This window comes from Lactuca serriola, chromosome 1 (genome assembly GCF_051521515.1).
Source record: "Lactuca serriola cultivar US96UC23 chromosome 1, Lser_US96UC23_V15, whole genome shotgun sequence".
NCBI lineage: Eukaryota > Viridiplantae > Streptophyta > Magnoliopsida > Asterales > Asteraceae > Lactuca > Lactuca serriola.
Genome location: NC_136408.1, coordinates 42842231 through 42858706, shown reverse-complemented (window position 1 = coordinate 42858706; position 16476 = coordinate 42842231). Strand labels below are relative to the sequence as shown.

The 16476-nt window shown below is 36.9% G+C and overlaps 1 protein-coding gene across 1 annotated transcript; it reads left to right on the top strand.

Moving 5' to 3' along the window:
• Positions 1-8943: 8943 nt before the first annotated feature.
• Positions 8944-15529, top strand: LOC145086031 (CASP-like protein 3A1). Its single transcript, XM_079023741.1, has 3 exons — positions 8944-9370; positions 10355-10490; positions 15171-15529. Exons 1-3 carry the CDS (start codon positions 9057-9059, stop codon positions 15381-15383), a joined length of 663 nt encoding a protein of 220 aa, XP_078879867.1. The 5' UTR covers positions 8944-9056; the 3' UTR covers positions 15384-15529.
• Positions 15530-16476: the final 947 nt, after the last annotated feature.

Below are 16476 nucleotides of genomic sequence, written 5' to 3'. Positions count from 1 at the left end.
CAAAAAGAAGGATGGTTCACACCGGATGTGCATTGATTACCGGGAGTTGAACAAGCTGACGGTCAAGAACCGTTACCTGTTGCCAAGGATCAACGATTTGTTCGATCAGTTACAGGGAGCATCTTGGTTCTCCAAGATCGATTTGAGGTCTGGATATCATCAGGTGAGAGTGCGAGATGAGGACATCCAGAAGACAGCGTTCAGGACGCGTTATGGGAATTACGAGTTTGTGGTGATGCCTTTTAGGCTCACCAATGCCCCAGCAGTATTCATGGATCTCATGAACCGAGTGTGCAGACCGATGCTGGATCGGTCAGTGATTGTATTCATCGATGACATTTTGGTATATTCGAGATCTAGAGAGCAGCATGAGGAGCATTTGAGGGAGATCCTCGGAGTTCTGAGATCGGAGAGGCTTTATGCCAAATTCTCCAAGTGTGATTTCTGGTTACGAGAGGTCCAGTTCCTGGGTCATCTCGTTAACCAGAAAGGGATATTGGTCGACCCGTCCAAGGTTGAGGCGGTGATGAGTTGGGAGGTGCCGAGGTCACCCTCCGAGATCAGGATTTTCCTAGGGTTGGCAAGTTATTATCGGAAATTTATCAAGGATTTCTCTAAGATCGCAGTGCCACTCACCAGGTTGACCCGAAAGGGTGTCGCTTTTTCATGGGGCCCCGAGCAGCAGGCCTCCTTTGAGACGCTTCGCCAAAAGTTATGTGAAGCCCCAGTGTTAGCCCGCTCGGAGGGGATGGAGGACTTTGTGGTATACTGTGATGCATCGATCTTGGGGTTGGGAGTGGTGCTGATGCAGAGAGGGCATGTGATAGCATACGCATCGAGGCAGCTGAAACCTCATGAGACGAGGTATCCCACCCATGATCTAGAGTTGGGGGCAGTGGTGTTTGCCCTCAAGATTTGGCGTCACTATCTGTATAGGGTTCGGTGTACGATATACACGGACCATAAGAGTCTGAAGTATTTGATGGATCAGCCCAACCTAAATATGCGGCAAAGGAGGTGGTTGGATGTGGTCAAGGATTATGATTGTGAGATTTTGTACCATCCGGACAATGCTAATGTGGTAGCCGACGCCCTGAGTCGTAGGGCGGAGAGCGCCCCGTTGCGAGGTGTATGTTTGCGATTGACCGTGATGGCTCCGGTGTTGGACACCATTCGTGGAGCACAGGCTGAGGCTGTGAGATCGGAGAACCAGAAGAGGGAGCGAGTTGTCGGGTTGGTATCGGAGTTCGTTACTGATGGTTGGGGGCTTATGACTTTTCAGGGGCGTATATGGGTACCGTTTGTGGGAGGGGCGCGTACCATTTTGATGGAAGAGACTCATCAGTCGAAATTCTCGATCCATCCTGGGGCCACTAAGATGTATTTGGACCTGAGGAGGGAGTATTGGTGGCCCTGTATGAAGAGGGATCTTGTGTGGTTTGTTGAGAGGTGCTTAACCTGTCGTAGGGTTAAGGCCGAGCCCCAGAGACCGCATGGTAAGTTGCAGCCTTTGGAGGTTCCCGAATGGAAGTGGGAACAGATTACCATGGATTTTATCACCAAATTGCCAAGGACTGCTAGGGGAGTCGATGAATTTTGGGTGATTGTGGACAGGTTGACAAAGAGTGCCCACTTCCTTGTTATTAGTGAGAGCTCCTCCGCAGAGAAGTTAGCAGAGATGTACGTGAGGGAAGTGGTATCTCGGCATGGGGTGCCGATCTCGATCGTCTCAAACCGGGATGTATGTTTCTCTTCCAGATTCTGGAAGAAGTTTCATGAGGAGTTGGGTACTAGGCTGCATTTTAGTACCGCATATCACCCCCAGACAGACGGACAGAGTGAGCAGACGATTCAGACGCTCGAGGACATGCTCCGGGCATGTGTGTTGGATTTCGGGGGGAGTTGGGATACGTATTTGCCCTTGGCAGAGTTTTCCTACAACAACAGCCATCATTCGAGCATTGGCATGCCGCCCTTTGAGCTGTTGTATGGGAGGAGGTGTCGGACCCCCATTTGTTGGGGAGAGGTCGGACAGCGTGTGATGGGCAGTACAGAGATCGTGCTTCAGACGACAGAGCAGATCCAGCAGGTCAGACAGAGGTTGTTGACCGCCCAGAGTCGTCAGAAGAGTTATGCGGACAGATGCCGGTCTGAGCTTGAGTTTCAGGTCGGCGACTTTGTGCTCCTGAAGGTCTCTCCTTGGAAAGGAATGATTCGATTCAGGAAGAGGGGCAAGTTGGGGCCCCGATATATTGGTCCATTCCGGGTGGTCGCGAGGGTAGGCAAGGTAGCCTATCGTTTGGATTTGCCAGCAGACTTGGGGCAGATTCACGACACTTTCCACGTGTCGTAATTACGAAAGTGTATAGTCGATGAGTCGGAAGTGGTTCCATTAGAGGATATTCAGGTGGATGCGAGCATGAATTACGCTGAGAGACCAGTGGCAATCAGAGATCGGAAAATCAAGGTTCTGAGGAACAGAGAGGTACCCTTGGTTTTGGTTCAGTGGCAGCATCGGAAGGGGTCCGAGATGACTTGGGAGCCGGAGCGTGAGATGCGTGAGCAGCATCCAGAGTTATTTGTAGAGTGAGACTTCGAGGGCGAAGTCTAGTTCTAGTGGGGGAGAATTGTAACAGCCCGGATTCCCAGGTATTTTGCATTCTTATATTTTTGGTGAATTGTGAGGAGACTCGGCGATTTGGAGCCCAAACTCGCCGAGTATGATCGCGGCTATGGGCATGGGTTCGCTTTTGGACTCGGCGAGTCCATGCTGTTTAATGAAACCCTAATTCCCCGGGTTTGGAGCCTATTTAAGGGCACTTATAGCCTCCCATTGCGGCTACCAGTCCCTTGAGAGAACCCTAAGAGATCTAATTCGTTTTGGGAGAGAGGAAGTCACTTTTGGGCCTTTGTATTCCTTGTTTAGCAAGAAGAAGGTGGCAAGAGCAAGGAGGAGGTGAGATTCCAGCAGATCCAGAGTCCAGAGGCTTCATTTTGAGGTAATAGTTCGAACCTCCTCCAGTTTTAGGGTTGATCTTTAGATTTAGGGTTTTCTAACCCCTTTGGAGAGTGATTATGTGAAGCAAATGGTCCTTCTTCAAGTTTGTGCCTTAGATCTGGACTCAAAGAGGTCCAGAGACCTTAACCCTTGGATCTTTTTGGGTTATTATAGAGTTATTGGACCTAGGTTGTCATTTTTGGAACCAAATCTCCTTTTGATGCCTTGTGGGGGTTATACAAGCATCAAGTTTCAAACTTTACATAACATTCATGCTTGGGAAGGCCAGGTCTATGGTTTCGGAAAGCAGATCTGACCTCAAAAGGTCAATAGAGTTTGTGCATGGCATGAACTCGCCGAGTTGTTCTTGAGACTCGGCGAGTAGGGTTGGGGTTTCACGAAAATTGTTCAGCGAGTAGACTCGCCGGGTTGGGGGATGACCCAGTGAGTCAGGGAGAGTCAATAGGGGGCTGAGTCAAGCCGGAACTCACCGAGTTGTTCTTGAGACTCGGCGAGTTGAGTCGTGGTGGCCCCGCGATTCATGCCAGGTGGAACTCGTCGAGTTAGGGAAGTACTCTACGTGTCAAGAGAGGATCCTAGGAAGTCAGTGAACACGTATAGACTCGCCGAGTCGCTCTAGTGCACTCGCCGAGTCCGGTCAAAGTTGACCGTTGACCAGAGTTGACCAGCGTTGACTTGAAAGGGTTAGTCAACCTTAGTTGTGAAAGTGTTAATTAGAGATATATTGTGTTATAGGAGGATTATAGCTCGGGGGATCGAGCGTGAGTGATTTCCGGGATTTTGCGAGTTATCGAGATACGCGAGGTGAGTCTTCTCACTATACTTTACCTTGAGTAGGTAATCAGAGTTATGTGACAGAGTATTTGTATGCTATATGTATGTTATGTGTTGTACTGCATTATTTCTATGTGATTTATGTTGTGCATGTTTATAGAGTTGGAACCGGAAGGTTCACAGAGTTAGAACCAGAGGGTTCACAAAGTAGGGTCCACGGACCCACAGAGTTATAGCCTCGAGTGGCTAATATGTGTTATGTGTGGTATTTTGGGGAACTCACTAAGCTTTGTGCTTACAGTGTTGGTGTTATTTGTTTCAGGTACTAGTGATGACCGTGGGAAGGCGCCCGCTTGATCAGTACACACACACGAAATTTTTATGTTATGAGATCTTGGGATTTTTATATGGCAATGATTGAGTTTCAAACATTGATGTTTTTATGAATGTTAAATGAATTGTGTTTTTATAAAATGCGAAAAATTGTTTTGAAATTTACAGTGTTACACTGATTTTGACTCACCATGGATCTATTCTTATATATCTTTCGAGTTGATTTTGAGTCACCATTATTCTGTTCGGTGTTTGTTATCGATATGTGAGCAAAAGATTTGAAGTCAGAATTGATTATTAACGTGTGATCTGTTAAGTTGATTTTTATTTTCTCATGGATGGAGGACCCTTTGCTAACATGTGATGTTGGTTGGAATGAAAACGAAGATTGGAACACCCTCTAAACTCGTCTGTTCTTTCTAAAATAGTTTGTTCTTTCTGCAACATCAGGTAAGCAATGATTTATTAAAATTTTTTGTTCTTTCTTCATGTTTATAAAATCGTTTGTTGTTTTTTCAACTATTTTAATTGTTGGTTGGATTTGTGTCTATGTTGTAACAGGTAGGGCAAAAGGGTATTTGGATTCGGGTAATTTCTTGACCAAAATCTTCAATTGTTTTGTGTATGAAAACATCTGCCCACCAAGTGTTCAATAAATTGCCTGAGTGAAGAGTATTTGGATTCAGGCAATTTCTTGACCAAAATTTTGGTCCCTTGATCATCTGTCAAGTTATTAAGAACCATGGATTGAAGATGTAGGTGGTTTGGTTCTGGTTCTCAGTTCATGTCTGAAATTGAATATGTTTTTCCATTTTTTCAGCTTTATTGATCTCTCAAGCATCACAACAGATGTTTTAAGCAGTGAGTTATGTAAAAGGCTTAAAGGTTTTCTTGGAGCATGGCCTCCTTCAAGTCCCCAACCTCATGTCAATGAACTTCTTATAGCAAATGTGTTTTTTTAATCATAGTTTCATGTTATAATGTTATATTTATTAAACTTTTAATAATTGTTTTTTTTAATTTATAATGTTATATTTATTAATATTATATTTAATGTTATATTTAGAATTAATGTTATATTTATTAATTTTTAAATATTTTTTTAAATAATTAATGGTTCTCGATTAATCCCCGCCTAGGCGATTATTCTCTTGACCTCAGTCCACTGTTTAGCCTACGCCGAGCGATTTCTACAACCTTGGATGTTGTTAAGATTTGAAACCCTAACTACTACTTCGTTTAAATAAGGTGCAAAACCCAAAATTTAGGGTTTAGGCCTCCAGATAGCTGTCATGCCATGGCCAAAAGAATGTCACATCGTGGTGGCTTAAATGAGTCCGCGACCAATTTGCCCTTGCCACGTCATGGTGGTTCCTCTAACACGTCGTGGCAACCCCCATAACTCAAAAATTAGGAAATAAAATATATCTCAAGAATCTGGGTGTTACAAGTTCTGTCTTGATAGTCTATGTTTGTGTTGTTTTTGTATGCTATGTGTAACGCCCCGTTCCTAAGAGTACCTAATTGTGAGTCCCCGGGATTTAAGAGAAATGGTATTTTGATCATCTTGTGGGAAAAGTGGAATAATGAGGGCCAAGTATGAAATTTGGGGACTCGCCGAGTACGCCCAGCGTAAGTTGGGATTACGCCCAGCATAAGGCGTAAGTGGACGCGGGTGCAAGGTTGAGTACGCCCAGCGTACTAGAGGTACGCCCAACGTACTCTCAGGGTTCTAAAACCCTAGAATTAGGGTCAGCCACTATATATAGGAACATGTTGGTGCATACCCTAGCCTCCATAAGCTCTCCCTTAACCTCAGAAACCCTAGATAGCCGTTCCACCTCCATTGTTGGGTGTGTTTGGCCTTGAAAAGCTTATTTTGGCAAAGGAGAGGCTAGAAGAAGAAAGAGGAAGTTGTCAAGGAAGGAGTTGAGTGGCTGGAGCTTGTAGATCTGGAGAGATATCATCCTTTGGAGCCTATTTGAGGTATAAAGCTTCTTGCTTGTCAATTATTTTGCATAGATCTAAGTGTTGTGAAGTTTTGGCATCATTCTTGTCCCAAAAGTCCTCATCTTGATGCATGCTTTGAGTTGGCCGAGATTATCTGTCCTTTCAGACCTTTGGAGAGGTCTTGAGTGAGAAAAATGAGGTCCTAAGGGTTGTGGTTGTTCCATGTTTGAGATATGTAGGTCTTAATGGATTAAGACCTTGGAATAAGAGCTTTATGGACGTCCCAAATGATAAAGTTTGAGACTTTATGAATCTTAGGCATATTTGGCCTAGGGATCTAAAGTTTGGGCTTAAGAGCTTAAGCCATTAAGAAGTTATGAGGACTTAATGAGTAGCGAAGTTACGCCCCACGTAACATGTGAGTACGCCCCACGTAGCGAGTCAGTGCCCCGATCCCCTGTTGCGAATCGGCGTGTACGCCCAACGTACTCCCTCTGTTGGGTTTTTATCTTGGGCCTTAGGGTTTGGGCTGTTATTTGGGCTGCTGGATTTTGGGCCGTGACAGGACATTATGGTTAGAGTATTGTGGGCCCATTGGTTGTTATGGATCATGAGTTTAGGCTCATTTGGTGAGGTGGGCCCAATTTAGTAAATTGGGCCAATAGTGGGCTTTGCTTCGGACTTTTGGACTTTGGGCCATTGGTGGGCTTGGGAGCTTACCTAGTGTTGGGCCGGATTGAGTTAGGGGTAAAATGGTCAATTTACCCTTGGAAGAGTATTGTGCTTGGCCTAATGTTTATTTGTGCTATGTTGGCTAGTTCGGGATTTTCGGTGAGTCGGTGATTCGAGAATCTGCTTCTTCAGTTCAGAGTTTCGGCAGTGCGAGGTGAGTTATCCTCACTATATCAACAGGGTCTAAGGCACCAAGGCCGGCCCTTTATCGGATTGAGATCCGGGTATTGTTGTTATGTTATTTCTTTGATATGTTTGCATCCTGGTAGCTAGGATGGTGTATGATAGAGACCTGGTTAAGGTCGGTAACCTGATATGTAGGGTGATGCTATGCTAGTGACCGGTTAGGTCGGTATCCTGGTTAGGATGATGATATGCTATGTGGTCTGTTTGATCGGCTTGTTGACTGCAAATTGTTATATGACTGTATGTTTATGTGCACATGGTTGTTTGGACTAGAGTTGGGTTGAGGCGGGTCCTGCTTTGTGCTGTAGGCCAAGATACCCAGGGCGGACCGGTTGTCCCGAAGGCCCAGCGAGCGGTCTGGATAGGCTGTAGGCCCCAAAAGGGCGGACCAGACGTGCCGAGGCTCGGAGAGTGGACCAGGCCCACCGAAGGCCCGGTGCGGGCGAACCAGTCATACTGTAGACTCAGAGAGTGGACCAGGTGGATTGAAGGCCCGGTGCGGGCGGACCAATCACACTGTAGACTCGATGTATATGGCTAGACTCGGAGGGTGGACCAGGTGGACTGTTGGCCGGTGCGGCCGACCAATCACACAGTAGACCCGAAGTGCATTTCTGTTCTGTGATCGGATATGATATGGCATGTTATGCGTGTATGGTATATGTGGTTGGTATTTTGGGGATATCTCACTAAGCTTTCGGGCTTACAGTTGTGGTTTTATGTTTTTCAGGTTCTTCAGGAGACCGTGGCAAGGCGAAGGCGTGATCGTACCGCTCCTCATGTTTATGTTGTGATGTGATTCTGGGAACACTCTAAATAAATTGTATTGAAAACCTTTTTGTAATAATTTAATGAAATCGGGTTGTTTTTGAAAAATTTAAATTGGTTGGAATTTTTCGGTCGTTACACTATGTTCCAACTTCTCGTTGGTTTATTGTTTTAATAAACTTTTTGCCGTTCAAAAAAAAATTGTTATTTATTTAAGGGTTAATCTTGAAAAAAAAACCTTTATATTTTGTGTTTTTTCCGGATTAAACCTCTTTTTTTTGTCTGAAAAAACTTTGTATTTTTTCATTTTTCCCGAAAAGGCTTCAATTTTGTATTTTTTTTTTCGGAAAAAAATATTCAACCTTCCAACTACTTCTAAATAAACCCTTAACTTTTTTAGTTTTTTTTTGAAAAAAAAAACCCACACATTTTACATTTTTTTTTGGCAAAAAAATGACTAAAATGGTCAAATCAGAAAAAATGAAAAAATACAAAGTTTTTTTCGGACAAAAAAAATTTAGGTTTAGTAAAAAAAAAACTTAAAATATAAGGTTTATTTAGATTAACTTTTATGTAAATATTGCAATATTTATATATAAAAATGATATTTATATAATTTTTTTCAAATAGTTTACTATAAAGGGTTAATAATATATTGTGTTATATGCATTCCAAGTTTTTTTTTAGAAAGGAATTTTTCTCACTATTTAACAACGTAAACAAAGAACACTGAATCACAGAAAAATGATTCAGAACTCTTAATCATTCAATTATTACCAAAAGCCCCTCACTTTTACCTTTGACATGGACTTGTTTTATCCATTAATAAGAGAAAGTAAATTAAAATAAAATATAGAACATTTCTTTTACTATCTGATATTACATTTAACTGCCTAAAAATAGCAAACTTATAGAACTTATGTAACATTTTTTATTATATAAAAAAAGGTTTTGTAACTCTAAAAATAATTAAAAACAGATATTAATTTTGTATTAATTGATAAAGTGGCGAAATCTTGAAATTCTTTTTGACTTTTTGCAGTTAGTTTTAAAATAAATAAGGATTTCTTTAATGTATCGGTTTTGGAGCGTGAAATACAAACAAATTAAGCACTTCTATGTTCAGTCACGGGTCTCCCTGATTTCCGCCACTTGTCCCTTTTCTCCCTCCATTCCACCCCGCTTCGTCCATTCCACCATTTTTATATACCACCATTTCTCTCTTCTCTAACCTTCCGACTTCCGACACCCAAACCCCAAATTTCTCCTTCCATTCACTGAGACAAACAAAACCATGACCAATGACCTCAAAACACCACCTGAAACCGCCATACAGCTACATAATGATCAAACCCCAACCACCAAAGTTGCCGCCGAGGCTGAAACAGGCACCATGAGTGGATCGTTGAGGCCATTGGTTTCTTCCAGCTCCACCACAAAGTTTTCTCGGAATTATCACGTAATGTATATCGGTTTACGGCTTGTATGCTTCTCTGCGTCGTTGATTTCAGTTGTTGTAATGACTACTGCCAAACAGAAATCGAGTATCTCAGTTTTTGGATTTGATCTACCGCTTAACTCCAGGTGGTCCTTATCTGGCTCCTTCCAGTAAGTCCTTTCTCTAGATTTCTGTACTGAATTTGATCAGTTTAGTTCCATTAACAATACATAATAATTATACTCCTTCGAACAGATTTTTTCATGTGATGTGTAGTTAAATTTCGTATACTTATTGAAGTTTACATCAAAAATTGGCATGGGATGTTTGAATTCTTACGTCTTCTGAAATTTCGATCAGAAATTGAACCTGGAATCTGGATTCGAACAATTTCTTCATGCTGTTTTATCGTTGAATTCTAACATTTTTCGAAAGTTATATAAGAGCTTAACATGTGAAGTCTGGAATCTGGAATATGTATCGATCATCCTCAACTACACTGATTCAAGTTTTCAACTTGGATCAACACAATTTCTCTTTGTGTTGAATTCTTACGTTTTTTGTAAATTAAACTAGATTCGTCTTGCTTATTGATCATCGACTGATTTGATTCAATTTTCGATTTCCGAGCATCTTTCATTCCGATTTCCCAATAGCAATCAAACTTTTAAATTAGGGATTCAAGGTTTTAGCTACCTGTGATTCCTTTATTCTGTTGAATTGGTATCTCGATGGACAACGACACCATTGTCAGTTATGCCAGAGCACATGCATCACAAACGATGCAACCGTCTTCCAACTTTTGCACTCTAAGACCATAAACCAAAAAAAAGAAAAAGAAAGATAAAATCAAAAAAATCGTCCATCGAAATAGAAATTAAAATCAATTGTGATATTCGTATGTTTTTCATGCATATCTCGGCTTCCCAAGTGGTTTAATTTGTATTATCTAGCTACCTATCAAGGAGTAGTTAGAACGTATACATTTCTGATGAACCAAAAAAGCAAAAACATACAATTGGAATGCGTTATGGGATATGATAAAACAGCAAATGCGTGTGTGTTTAAGTTGCTTGAGTTCATGTCCATTTGGTGATCCTCCATTTTCTTGTGTTGACTTTGACTGAAAAAACTTGAGTTGATGCACTGCACAGGTATGTGGTTGGAGTATCATCCGTTGTTGGAGTTCACTCTCTTCTTCAACTAGTAATGACCATTTCAAGAATGCTAAGAAAGTCATTGGTTTTTTCCTCCAGAAGCCATGCATGGCTTATTTTTGCTAGCGACCAGGTATCAATAACTTTAGTTATGAATGGTAATGTTGATTTGGAGATTATTGAGTAAAGCACATAAACCGAATCAGACCGAAATAATTTTTTTCTTTAAATCTAAAAACCGAACAACCCATAAAAAAAAAAAAAAAAAAAAAAAAGGTCGGCACAAAGCCACAAAATGATATTCCTTGTAACATATAATAAGATAGCAAAGATAGAAAACAATTTTGTTCTTGTTTCTACCAAAAATAAATGGTGGGGAAAAGGGATTGCGCTCCTTGTTGGGTCCTAGGATAGCGCTTTGGCAAAGTCCAACTTGGAATAAGCAGGGTCCAATGGAGGGACCGGAGCCACCCTTGTAATGTGCGGGTAAACCCCCAAACCTTAAAATTGGATTTTATTAAGAGGAATTATGTGAGAATCTTAACAATTTTTATGTTGTGATATGTCCACACAAGACTACGATGGACCAAGACACCAACTCCAATAACAAATTACAGATGGACTAATGTCTAATGGACTAACTTTATTAAATTTAATTTGAAAAATCTATTAAAAAGTTTTTATTGTTTAGGTTTTATAATCGATTTAGTTTTTATTTTTTTGGGTTTAGGTCATTTTTGGTCACTTAACTTTTGATTATGTGCTTATTCAGTCATTTAACTCATTTTAAGCTTTAAAATATTATTGAACTTTTGGTTTTGTATTCATTTAATCACTTAACTTTTGGTTTGGTTACTTAATTGTTAGATTTATGCTCATTTAATCACCTAACTTTTAAAATTGTGTTCATTTAGTCACTAAACTTTTAAAATATTTTAAAAGTTTAGTGACTAAATGAACACAATTTTAAAAGTTAGGTGACTAAATGAGCACAAATCCAAAAGTTAAGTGACCAAACCAAAAGTTAAGTGACTAAATGAGCACAAAGTTAAAAGTTTGATGACCTTTTAAAACTTAAAAATAATTAAGTGACCAAATGAGCACAAAACCAAAAGTTAAGTGACCAAAAATGACATAAACTCTATTTTTTTAGTTAATTAAGTCTCAAAAATAGAAAATTCTATTCATTTTTATTCTTTTACTCGGTCGACAAGTATCCAACTTTCAAAAATTATATTTTGGCTCAGATTATAATTTATATCATAAATTTAGTCAAAATTTACACTTTTAGCCCATATTATAAATTTTATAACAAGTTTCGTCCAAAATTTACACTTTTAGACTAAATTTCAAAATTTTGTTACAAATTCATCCTAAATTTAGAGTTTTTTATATCTTTTTTTTGTTTCAAAACTTTGTTTCGAATATGATTTTTTTTTTGCTTTATTAAATCATATTTATATAAACACATACTTTATAATAAATGCATTTGTATACAAATACGTTTTATAAAAAAAACCTATACAAACTTGTTTGTATACATTTTTTTTATAAAAACGTGTTTGTATACAAATGTATTTATTATAAAATAGGTGTTTGTGTGTGTGTGTGTGTGTGTGTGTGTGTGTATATATATATATATATATATATATAATATGTGTTTGTATTTATTTTTTATAAAAATAAATTTATATTTATTTATGTACTTAATAAATACATATTAGAAAATTGTTAAAAAGGTTTTTATATAGAAAAAAGAAGGTTTTTTATGTGAAAATATGCTTTTTTTGTAAAAATATGATTTTATAAAGCAAAAAACATATTCAAAACAAAGTTTTGAAAAAAAATGTAAAAAAAAAACTAAATTTAGGATGAATTCATACCAATTTATTGAAATGCTGTCCAAAAGTATAAAATTTGGACCAAATTTGTAATAAAATATAAAATCTGGACAAAAAGTATACTTTTTCAAACTTGGATGACCTGTTTATCGGGTAAAAGGTTAGACTGAGTATAATTTTCGATTTTTAGGACTTAACTGACTAAAAATAGATAAAAACTAATTCAAATATGAAAGCTTAAACATAAAAACTTTTTTTTTTTGCAGATTTCTCATTTAATTTCCTAAATCATACTTTAGACTTTGAAGTATGCCTTTTAGACTTTGAATTTTGGACTCAGGGGAATATGGGTTATATTTTCATAGGTTGCATGCATATAAAAAAGAAAATTTTTCATAATTGGTTTGTTTGCAAAATATTTTATTTTGAGGACTTTCATGGAAAACGTCACGTCACTGGTCACCATGGTTTGCAAAATTACATGAAAAGTCCTCCTGTCGTTAATTTAACTTTTCAATTGTTAGATTTTAATGAAAAAACCTATTTTACCCTTATACCAAATTTGCAATATACTACAAACCTCAATGACCATTTGTGTAATTTTGTAAAATTGAAATTTTGTATATATATAAATTAAAAATTATATATATATATATATATATATATATATATATATATATATATATATAATTTCAACAATTTGATAACTTTTTTTAATCTTTTTGACATTTTATTTTATAATTTTAGTTATTTGTGTTTTTTTTTATTTTAATTCAAGTAAATAAATTTAAATTCGATAAACCATGTCGAAACCGTTTATTCTTTAATTTTTCTTATTTGAGAGTTGAAGCTCTATGTTTTTTTTCTTAGTTTTATGTCGTTACGGTTCATGTTTTGTTTTTTTACTTAGATGTTTCATAGTTAATATCGTTAGTAACTTTATGTTTACATATATCATTATAATTATTTCACCTTTTGTTTCTATTTTTTTTTATAATTTTAGTTATTTATTATTCTCTTGTTGTTTTTATTTATTTTGATTCAAGTATAAAATGTATGAATATATTATAGTATATTACAATTTTGGTGTTTGAGTTTTTTTAGTTTTCTATTTTATTTTATTTTATTTTATTTTTAATTTTTTTTATAATTTTGGTTATTTTGTGCTTTTATAACTTTTGTATTTTAATTGAAGTAAATAAAAAAGTTACATTTATATTTGTAATTTTGGTCCACTTTTTTTCTTTGTATGTATTTTTTTTTGTTCTTTAGTGGTTATTTTATATATGTTATGACAAATTAAAATTAAAACAAAATCTAACAGTTTGTCTATTCAGAATTAATGTTTCAATATGTGATATTTACGATTTATAATTATTAAAATAGGAAAACAAGCTAATATTTTTAAAATGTAACTTGCTAATTAAATTTTGTTTCTATATAAGATATCAATGGTTAAGTTCAAAATAATATTTTTCAATTTGATAATAGACTGAAATAAAGAATAAAAAAAATAATAAGAATCGGACTCTACAATAAAAAGTTATTACATATTTTAAATTGAAGGTTTTTTTAGTTACTTGAATCGAAATAAATAAAAATATTAGAAAAACAATATATATATATATATATATATATATATATATATATATATATATATACACTTCAAATTTAGAAAATTACACAAATAGTCATTAAGGTTTGTAGTATATTGCAAATTTGGTAAAATAGTCTTTTTCATTAAAATCTAACAGCTCAAAAGTTATATTTAACGGTATGAGGATCTTTCATGTAATTTTGCAAACTACAGGGACTAGTGTGTGACGTTTTCCATGAAAGTCCTTAAAATAAGATATTTTTCAAACCATAGGGACAAATTATGAAATTTTATCTATAAAAAATAAAACATGTTACACTGTTCGGAAAAAGTTAACGCGTAGCCCGACAATCACTGGCTAGTCTGCCCCCGGATGTTCGACTTTTCTATTTGTAGTCATTTTCTCGGATTACTATGGTAATGAGCAATGATATATCCAAAAAATAATCAAAATGATGACCGATGTTTTAAAAAACGGTTTTTTTAGTTGAACCGGTATGGTGACCGGTTCCCGGTTTAACAAGTTCGACCACCGATTCAACCGGTTTTCTATAATTTTCATTTTTTCCCTATTTTCTTATACACATAAATATCCACACGTTTAAACATTAAAAATACATATAAATACAAGTCGTAGATCAATCAAAATATATTAAAAAAATATATAACCATAAATTTTACATCTATCCATGTACATCAAAAAGAAAATATAATATAATACGGAAATAATATATAGTTTTAGATGAATACAAACGTATTAAAAAACCTTTAACATTTATCATGTGTTTTTATTCAAAAAAATCTAAATAGATGTGAAAAAAACGACAAAGTTTATTATGCAAAATGATTCATTTCCATTTGTTTTTATTTTATCTAACTGGTTCAATCAGGTTTTTGTAAAAGTCGGTCAATTCATTCCGGTTCAGAAATAGACATAAAATCGGTGCTAGTTGAACCACTCACTTCTCCGATTCTCGGTCTAACCGGTTCGAGCGTCCGGTTCAAACCGTTTTTTAAAACACTGACGGTGACACAAACTATAATACAACCAATAGTTTGAACGTAATTTACATCTTTGGTCCTTACATATAATTTTTTTTGTTGCAATTTTTGTCCCAATAAAAGTCATTTAATTGGGAAGTTACAAAATCTTAAATAAGAAATAAAATTGATTAAAAAAATAAAAAGAAAATAAAACTATGGGATACAAATTGAAAAAATCAACTGTAGCCGACAAACAAAAGTGTAATTTAGTCTAAGTTTATATTAATAAAATAATTAAAAATCCTATCAATCAAACACAACAAAATGAATTAACTCGTAAATTGTTATGAATACAGATTACAATTAAAAATTCTATTAATCCTTTATACAGGTGCTTGCATATGCGATGATAAGTGCCGGATCGGCTGCAACGGGTGTGACCAACCTCAATCGAACGGGGATCAAACACACGGCTCTACCCAATTTTTGTAAGCCGTTACATTCCTTTTGTGAACGTGTTGGGGTTTCAATAGGGTTTGCATTCTTCAACTGCGTCCTGCTTGCCACTTCTGCATTTCTTGACGTAGTTTGGCTATCTAGTTAAATGCTCAAGGTCGCTTAGTTTTTCGATTTTAAATAGGAGTGTTTATGTCTAGATTATGTATGTATTTATTGCAATATAATGGAATCAATGTAGGCGACCTTTAAAAATATACATCAATACATGCAGTATTTAACCTTTTCCTATAATTGTTCACTTCGGAACTAACTCACATCGTCCCATACGAGAAAATCATATAAGTTGTAAATCAGGTAAATTAATGGAATAAGAAACGGTGACCATATAGAATTACAACTCCTACAAACATTAATATTTTCTGCAAGTTGAGAAAAGATAAATATGCCAATCATCAATAAACTTACTACGATGAATTTAAGAGCAAACGGTATGGGACCTAAACGAGACACAACGCGGTGACGTGGCAGCTGGCGACGCCGTTATGACGGGGGGAACACCGCCCCCCCTATCTCGTTGCATCTCGTCTAGGATATCTCGTGGGCGTTACGACGAAGTGAAACGCGAAGAATTTTACCGTTTGATTTTTTTGACCGTTTCAAAACGGTCGAAATTCAATTAAAAAAAAAACTTTTTTTTTTATCTTTTTACCTATATATATACATACACTCTTTTTAATTTAAACTTTACACATTTTTTAAAATCCTCTCTATATTTTCTATACTTTGTTAATCAAAAAATGGAGCAAAACCCAAACACCCCCCCTCCATCATCAAACCCAAACACAACATCGCCTCTCGGATTTGCGGGGTACGAAAATTATTTCAACCTTTTGTCGTCTCAAGGTTCACCACAAATACCATACCACGGTGTCGCTTTCAATCCCGCTTCACCGCCACTGCAATTTCCCAACTCACCTTACGTTCAACAAAATCAATTTGGTCAAAACCCAAATTTACAACAAAATCTTTTCTCTACTTTTGGTTCGATGCAACAAACAACCAATCAACCGTCGCCTACAACACAACCAACAGTTCAAGTGGAAGCGGGAAGTAGTAGGAAAGGGAAAGGGAAAGGAAAATCAAAAGGGAAATCAATAGTGGTGGAATCTGAAAATGCAGACGTTTCACAATGGTGGACACCGGAGGAGGAATACGCTTTGACGGCGGCTTGGTGTGCT

Coding starts and splice junctions, on each gene's coding strand:
- LOC145086031 (XM_079023741.1), top strand. CDS start 9,057: ATGACCAATGACCTCAAAACACCACCTGAAACCGCCATACAGCTACAT. Junction 9,371..10,354: donor TCCTTATCTGGCTCCTTCCA/GTAAGTCCTTTC, acceptor TGCACTGCACAG/GTATGTGGTTGGAGTATCAT. Junction 10,491..15,170: donor TTATTTTTGCTAGCGACCAG/GTATCAATAACT, acceptor TCCTTTATACAG/GTGCTTGCATATGCGATGAT.